The sequence below is a fragment of the Engystomops pustulosus genome, chromosome 6 (genome assembly GCF_040894005.1).
Source record: "Engystomops pustulosus chromosome 6, aEngPut4.maternal, whole genome shotgun sequence".
Taxonomy (NCBI): Eukaryota; Metazoa; Chordata; class Amphibia; order Anura; family Leptodactylidae; genus Engystomops; species Engystomops pustulosus.
Genome location: NC_092416.1, coordinates 185076480 through 185084468, shown reverse-complemented (window position 1 = coordinate 185084468; position 7989 = coordinate 185076480). Strand labels below are relative to the sequence as shown.

Below are 7989 nucleotides of genomic sequence, written 5' to 3'. Positions count from 1 at the left end.
GTAATAATATCCCCATATAAGATTTATCAGCCATATATACAGTGTGTGAGGTAATAATATCTCCATATAAGATTTATCAGCCATATATACAGTGTGTGAGGTAATAATACCCCCATATAAGATTTATCAGCCATATATACAGTGTGTGAGGTAATAATACCCCCATATAAGATTTATCAGCCAAATATACAGTGTGTGAGGTAATAATATCCCCATATAAGATTTATCAGCCATATATATAGTGTGTGAGGTAATAATACCCCCATATAAGATTTATCAGCCATGTCAACTGTAAAGTGTAAAGTAATAATAACTCATAGGCTACATGCACACGATCGTGTGACCTGGCCGTGGCCAAGCAGCCACATGTACGGTGCATCCCATCCCCTCTCCATAGAGATACACTGCGCACGGCGGCGTTACATGGGGAAAGATTGGACATGTCCTGTCTTTTCCCCTTGTACAGAGTGGTACTCGTGCGACACCTTAATGCTCTGCGCGGCCATTCCCATCTATGGGGGATGTACATACGCCCCCCAACAGTCCTGTGCATGGGGCATATACTGTAAGATAATTTCTCCAATTTATGGGAAGAGATGATAGATTGTTGCTGCAAAAGCATGAGGGTGCATCAAGATTATTGTCCTGCTCTTCAAATGTATCTTGTGTTATATAAGGATCGCTCATTTTAAACTGTGAAGATATCAGATGTCTCTCTCAGCTCCTGGAATGGTCATCTGCAAAGAATACAATAGATTGTATAATATAATCTTAACCATGGCTCTGGTTAGAAAGTTGAAATGTACTCACCTGGGCGGTTACCTGTAGTCAAGACTACTTTACGTCTCTCTCTTCTCTCATACATCTCTGGAGCAGTAATATTCCTAAAATCTTCACCCTGATACAAGAGCTGAGAAACAAATATTATAAAAGGTCCCCAAATGGAGGGAAATAAATATCATGAAAACCTAATATGACCTCAAAGGAAGAGTTGCCTGACACTGAATAGACTGCCATAGCTGAAGGTCTCCATCATAAATCCATCATTTTATTTATTACAAACAGCAACCCCTAAAGTCAGAAACTTACAGAATTAATGTTTTTTCTACTTTTCTGTAGCTCATGAAATGGCTCCATTGGAGAAACAAAAAACAATGGGGCAGATTTACTTACCCGGTCCAGTCGCGATCCAGTGGCGCGTTCTCCGACGCTGATTCGGGTTCTGCCGAGATTCACTAAGGTCGTGCGCCCGATGTCCACTAGGTGTCCGGCGGAATTCACTTCCTCCATCCCGGTGTATGTGAGTGCTATTTTTACGGAAAAATCTGATCGCGTGCGCCAAAATCCCGGGGCAAATCGGAAAAATTCGGAAAAACGAGATTCGGACCCTTTGTAAATGTGCCCCAATATATCCTGTAGGACAAAACTGGCTGTACAAGGGAGGAATAACACATTTTAAGATGGGTTTTCTCCTTTTATCGTTTGTGAAAGTGTGAATTTATTATTTATCACTGACAAAATTAGACGATTTAAAATTTTAATTCCATTTTTCAAAAAAATATTTTGAAGCTCTCAAAGGGTTAACAAGCTTCCTAAAAGCAGGTAATAAACTTGGGACTGCCTGTATCTAATGTGGGATGTGGTTATTGCTAGTATACAGTCTTGAGGGTCGCAGGGGAGAACGCTGGGACTTGTGGTCCTTCCTCCCATGCTTCTGGTGCTGCTAGCAGCGTTCTGCACATCTTCACCTCTCATCCACTACCAGCGGTCTCTGGCTCACTCTCCAGGCAGCGACTGCTAAGAGCTTGCGCTGTTTAGGGGTTGTGTTCTGGACTTCTGGGAGTTGTGGTACCTCTGCATGGTGCATGCTATTGTGCTTTGTTGTTTTGCACCATGAGGGGTTAATTCCCAGAAGTTGTCCAACTCCTATCAGGTTCTGGTTCTGGCTGCATAAATTGCAGCTTCACTAGTCACCTGTGCCAGTGTTTGAAGTCCCTTAATCGCTTGCTCTCGGCTTATAGGTTCGACTTGCTCTGTGTTCTGTATTGTTGTGATCTCTAGTTTTTGAAGTTGACCCTTTTGCTTCCTGATTTTGCTCTTGACGTTCCTTCTCGTTGTGACTCCGGCTAGTTAACTACTCTTTTGTGTTTTATGTTTGTTAGTCTGTTCGTGTTGTTCCCTTCCCGCACTTAACTAGTGTATTCCGAGTCTTCAAGTAGTTGCCCCACGGTTTGGGGGAGAGCTCAGGGCACACTATCCCCTGTCTTCAGTGTTACCCAACCCTAACAATAAGTTTATTGTAAAATTACGGCAAGATTCCAGACGGATACCACGTGCCTGTTAAAAATAGTAAAACAATGTAAAAATGAAGCCAAACTGATGGAAGTTGGACTTGAAAAAATATCACTTTACACGTTCATGTGCATCAAGCCTTTTCTGTTTAACAGGTTTTAAAAACGCTGTAGGATGTTTTAGAAATGTCAATGCTTTTAAGAACTTGTTAATCTCTCGTAAGGATTGTTCTAATTGCTTGAGTATATACAGTACTTAATTTTTATAAAAGAAGGAGCGAAGAAGCTAATACATTACAGAAACATTCACAATGGAAGCTGGTTTTTAATTTTTTAGTTTTCTCTGTACTATATTAAATGATGCACATAAATCCCATTGTTTTACATAATGTTTGGCTAAGACAGAAGTGTTTCACGTAAAGCTTCTCCAGCAGCAACACTTGACTCCTCCCACACATGGGGCTGGTCACATGACTATGACATCATCACAGGTCCTGTCACATATATCTAGGGCACAGCTCTGCAGGGGGAGGTGGGTGTGTAGTCACCGGTGTCTGTCAGGATAACCGGGGGGCACATTCATCGGAGCTGTGCAAAGTTTTCCACTTATTCCTTATCCACAGGAAAGAGAATAACTGGCTGATCAGTGGAGGTACAACAGCAACTGCATCACGAGAACAGTGGTAGTGCCAGTAATCTGGGGAATGGGGATCCCGTTCTCACTAACGGGAGATTTATCGATTCCTGGAAGCCCCCATCTCTTGATAGGTGGGGGTCTAGCAGTTTGATCCTCATGTGATAGGGAATAACTTGTCATCTTGGTTCAGCTTTCGAATCTTATAACTGTTGCAGCGCTGCCTAATCCGTGTGCGCTATAAAAATAATAATAATTATTATTATTATTATTATTTTGAGGTCAAAGTTGGTAATAATTTGTAGGTCACAGATTATGTCTGTGCTCATTAGTCACCCGCCACCAGAAGCCGATTCAGCCCTCTAGACCAGCAGGAGGGATTTTGGCCCTGAAGGCAGATCGACACGAACATTAAAGCTCTTGATGTAATTCAGTTTTATGATCATGGAAGAGGATGAGTAAAGGAACAGGAGCTGCCATACTCTAGTCCTCCTACAACAGTCTTCTCTGACATCATGGAGACTACAAATGTTTACAAATTACCCAGTCATCGCCGTATGGCCTAGATGTGCTCATGGTGCCATTAAAGTGTTGCAAGACACCTTTTCACAGTTTTTTTTAAAACATCAGCGACTGGTTATTTCCAACTATCGTTTACATGGAATTTACCACTGGCTAATTTTTTTTGCATTCAGGTTCAGACAATGGACAAAGACAGTAACAAGATGGTGGAGAGAATCTTCCAGCTCACCCTAGAGATTCTCTTCTATATTACTGGAGAGGTGAGAGATTGTGATGAGGTCACATTACATCATTATCTATGGGAATAACAGATGATAGGACTGGAGAGGTGAGAGATTCTGGAAATGTATGGAGGGAGATTTATCACTGTGTCTCTCCATAACCAGGATTACACAGTAGTGAAGAAGACCTCTAGTGGGCGCTGTCAGGCCCCTGTGTATGAAGGACGGGGGAGAACCCTGAGCCCAATCCCGGCTCCTCCACCTCACCCCCTGATACATGATGACATCAATGAGCAGAAGATCCTAGAAGTCACCCACAAGATGATGGAGCTGCTGACTGGAGAGGTGACACTGCTGGGAATGCTGGGACATTATACAGTAACGCTATGAAGGGATCTGGGTGATGACGGGATCATTGTGTGTGTCAGGTTCCTATAAGGTGTCAGGATGTGGCTGTCTATTTCTCCATGGAGGAGTGGGAGTATTTAGAAGGACACAAAGATGTGTACAAGGACGTCATGATGGAGGACCACCAGCCCCTCACATCAGCAGGTAATAGACAGGACTAAATCCACACGTACTTTCATTATCTGTATGGAAAGAAGGAATTCAGTCTCTGGATGTTTCCTACAGGTAGATCCAGTAAGAGAACATCACCGGAGAGATGTCCCAGTCCTCTTCTTCTACCACAGGATTGTTCAGAGGAGAAATATGTCCCACAGGATCATCAGGTAGATGGAGATAAGAAGTAATGACATCTTCTCTGATCAGTAGTTTTTTTCTGCCAGGTCATATTTGGTTATTTTGATAAATTATTGATCTTTTCTTATCTAAGATCTTCAGTGTGACTTCTTTTAACATTTTATTCAGGGTGAAGATGTGAAGAATATTACTGCCCCAGAGACATATGTGAGGGGCGATGAGCGATGTAAGGAGGAGATTCCTACAGGTAACTGCCCAGGTGAGTAGTAACCACTAGATAAAGCAGAGACGAGTGATAACACAATACAGAACATGGAGACATAGACTAAGAAAAGCTGGAAGGTGGGAGCTATGAGGGTCAGGAATACTGCTCACCAGGACCTCGGAGGAGGAGACTGAGATGTTACATCAGTAATAATACAGAACCTTATGGTAAGCAGGAAAGTCATAGCCACCATGGGCAGACAAGAAATGCTGCATGTACCCGGATTGCTGAACTACAGTGTTCAGAGTTTTCTTACCACCATCAATGTTGCATTATATAATGTGTTTTATCCTTCACAGATGGCAACACCAGGAGCTCAGAGGAACATCTGATATCATCACATGTTACAGCAGGTGATGGTTGTATCACACCAGATACATCTGAAGATCATGAGAATATCCCAGATGTATCCTCCGACCTTCACACACAAGATCCACCATCTGATGCTATAAGTTGTGTCCTTTCTACTGAATCATCAGGAATGGATAAGAACACAAAGTCATGTTTAGAAAGTGGGGAACATTTTGTTCTTAAAGATCTTGTTATACATCAGAGAAGTCACACAGGAGAGAAACCATTTTCTTGCGTAGAATGCGGCAAATGTTTTAGTCAAAGTTCTTATCTTGTTAGACATCTTAAAATTCACATAGGGGAAAAGAAATTTTCATGTTCAGAATGTGGGAAATTTTTTTCCCGCAAGTCGGCTCTTGTTGTACATCTGCGAAGACACACGGGGGAGAAGCCATTTACATGTACAGAATGTGGGAAATGTTATAGTGTTAAATCAGCGCTTACTATACATCAAAGACTTCATACTGGGGACAAGCAATATTCATGTTCAGAATGTGGGAAATTTTTTTACCAAAACTCAGATCTTGTTATACATCAGAGAAGTCACACAGGAGAGAAGCCATTTTCATGTTCAGAATGTGGGAAAAGTTTTAACAAGAAAACAGCTCTTGTAATACACCAGAGAAGTCACAAAGGGGAGCTATTTAAATGCCCTGAATGTGGTAGATGTTTTTACCAGAAATCGGATCTTGTAAGACATCAGAGAACTCACACAGGAGAAACTCCATTTTCATGTTCAGAATGTGGGAAAAGTTTTGGATCCAATGCAAATCTTGTGAGACATCAAAGAACTCACACAGGAGAGAAGCCATTTTTATGTACAGATTGTGGGAAATGGTTTGCTCGGAAATCAAATCTTCTTAACCATCAGAAGTCCTCACACAGTGGAGAAGCTGAATTCATGTTATGAATCTGGGAAAATTTTACCCATCAGATCGTATCATTTTAATAATCAAAAAAGTCACCCAGGACAAGTATGATGTCATACAAGAAGAAGGACAGTTCCATTTTAGGACATCTACCACCAGGATGAAGGATTATAGACCAAGCACACTTACATGCTGGTTTGTGCCCCCTCTGTCAGGTTCTGCTCTTATTTTAGGTTTTTAGGACCTTGTTTTTACGAAAAAAAAAAAGATTAAAAAAATTAAGCAAACGAGCTGATGGGGTTCAGGCTGTATAGATGTCAATAAAGTCTGGAGCCCCTGGCAGAATTTTTAAAACCATTAAAATAATACTTCATCTTGGTGTTATATTTCCTTTAACTCAAGTATTGATGTTTTGCCTTAAACTGAATTGTAATCCACTCCATGAATATTATGACACATGATGGTGATTTTAAAGGAAATCTACCATCATGGATCTATCTATTAAGGTAGATCCGGTGGCAGGTCTATCTAAAGTATAGTAGGATAGCCCTTTTAATGGCTAATCCTTTAGTGAGCCAGGACACAAAACATGCATTCATGTAGACTTGTGTGGGAACATGACATTAGGTTTAATATTCCCACAAAGGCAAAATTCCTAGAAAATTTACATATTTTGTAATTTAATGTTTTTTTAAAGTCTCCATCAGTTCTTCTTATGTATAATTTGGTTGCCTGTGGTTTCGACCATAAACTCATCCTGACTATGGTTGTGTTGGTCTTCCTGTCTTGTTGGAAATTTCTTAATTGAAATTCACAATTTGATCTTCCGAAACATAAAGACATTTGGATAAATGTGGGTTTTCTGTTCGTGGAAAAAATAAATAAGATGTTCTCTTAAAATAAAACCTTACCTATTTTTGAAGACCCTAACGAGGACTAGTCATCTGCCACCCCAGCAGTAGAGCATCCAGATGATAGCGGCACATGAGTAACATATAAGTCCATTGCAATATTTCTCCCCATCAATGTGGAACATCGAAATTGATTTAAATGGGTTGTCCACCTGGTCAATCACAGCCATGCCTAGTTGCTTGGGGCATAAAGCTACCTGATTGGCTTTGGAGCCCATCGATCAACATATCCGAGTTGGGTGGAGCTGCCTGAACAGAGGACACCTTACCTTAAGTTCACGTCTGCTCATCTCTAGGTATAACAGAGAATTTTATCAGCAGATTTTTTCGTAGAAATGTTTGCTGATCACTCGTCCCTTTTGCTTCTTGGTAGAGTAAACTACTTGTTCTTTCGTCTTCCTTTCTTTCTTTAGACCTTGTTTTCTTATCTTTTATCTAAAGATTATTATCTTTCCCTTTTCTCTCAAAAACCGAACTTGCCTTTGTAATTTTCTCACTTCTCTCCCCATTGGCCAGTTTGTCCAGAGGGGAGGAATAATGAGCATGACCTACCAAGATTGACGGCTCCTCTTAGCTAAGGTTGGTTGTGCTGTGGTAAAATTACAATCAATGAAACAGAATACAAAGGTTAACAAAACCAACTCGATATACACAGAAGATGGAACTAAAAATAATTTTTTTGAAATAGCAATACTGTTTAAAAAGGGGACACTCCATTCCAGCAGAAGACCATGCAAGTGGAAAAAATGCTGAATAGCCAAAACTGTTTTTTTGGCACAGCTGGAATTAGTGGAAAACTATTTAAGAAAAACATGCTAGAACAACCGTGACACGGGTGTGCTCACTGTGCTGAAACTGGGCGCCATAGGACTAAATGTTTGTGTGAAAGAGGTATAACAGGGTTGACCACCAGAATTGAATGGAAATAAATTTTTGAGTCTTATGAGAGACCAGTCTGCATTTCATGTACTTTTGGTAAACCAGAGCGACAGTCACCAAACAAGACAGGTCTTTGATACGTTGTCCAACTGGTCTGTAATTCTGAATGATGGTGATAAGGCACATCCTTCACATTTTTCATATCCAGTCTGAAGTGTAGCAAGAAGTCAGAGCACAGAATTCATCTTACTTTGCCTTAAGAAACTTATTTCCCTTCAGGGTTGAACTGAGACAATGTGACACCAGCACGAACAATACATGCACGTGTAATGACATCAGGTAAC

General features: G+C 40.8%; 2 protein-coding genes across 3 annotated transcripts; both read left to right on the top strand.

The window, feature by feature from the left end:
* Window positions 1–2812: 2812 nt before the first annotated feature.
* Window positions 2813–4408, top strand: LOC140065418 (gastrula zinc finger protein XlCGF66.1-like). 2 transcript variants are annotated; one of them, XM_072113039.1, is made up of 4 exons: window positions 2813–2943; window positions 3621–3707; window positions 3834–4013; window positions 4097–4408. In XM_072113039.1, the coding sequence occupies exons 2-4, from the start codon at window positions 3630–3632 to the stop codon at window positions 4235–4237; spliced, it is 399 nt and encodes a 132-aa protein (XP_071969140.1). In that variant the 5' UTR covers window positions 2813–2943; window positions 3621–3629; the 3' UTR covers window positions 4238–4408. The 2 variants fall into 2 exon arrangements, with proteins under 2 accessions (XP_071969140.1, XP_071969141.1); XM_072113040.1 differs by having other exon boundaries at window positions 2813–3707.
* Window positions 4409–4925: 517 nt separating this feature from the next.
* Window positions 4926–7768, top strand: LOC140065413 (uncharacterized). The gene has a single exon (XM_072113033.1). It carries the CDS (start codon window positions 5117–5119, stop codon window positions 5894–5896), a length of 780 nt encoding a protein of 259 aa, XP_071969134.1. The 5' UTR covers window positions 4926–5116; the 3' UTR covers window positions 5897–7768.
* Window positions 7769–7989: the final 221 nt, after the last annotated feature.

What these genes read in the sequence shown, in the direction of transcription:
- LOC140065418 (XM_072113039.1), top strand. Translation starts at nt 3,630, where the DNA reads ATGGACAAAGACAGTAACAAGATGGTGGAGAGAATCTTCCAGCTCACC. An exon ending in TCTTCTATATTACTGGAGAG is followed by an intron (nt 3,708 to 3,833) that starts GTGAGAGATTGT and finishes CTCCATAACCAG; the next exon opens with GATTACACAGTAGTGAAGAA. An exon ending in TGGAGCTGCTGACTGGAGAG is followed by an intron (nt 4,014 to 4,096) that starts GTGACACTGCTG and finishes TGTGTGTGTCAG; the next exon opens with GTTCCTATAAGGTGTCAGGA.
- LOC140065413 (XM_072113033.1), top strand. Translation starts at nt 5,117, where the DNA reads ATGGATAAGAACACAAAGTCATGTTTAGAAAGTGGGGAACATTTTGTT.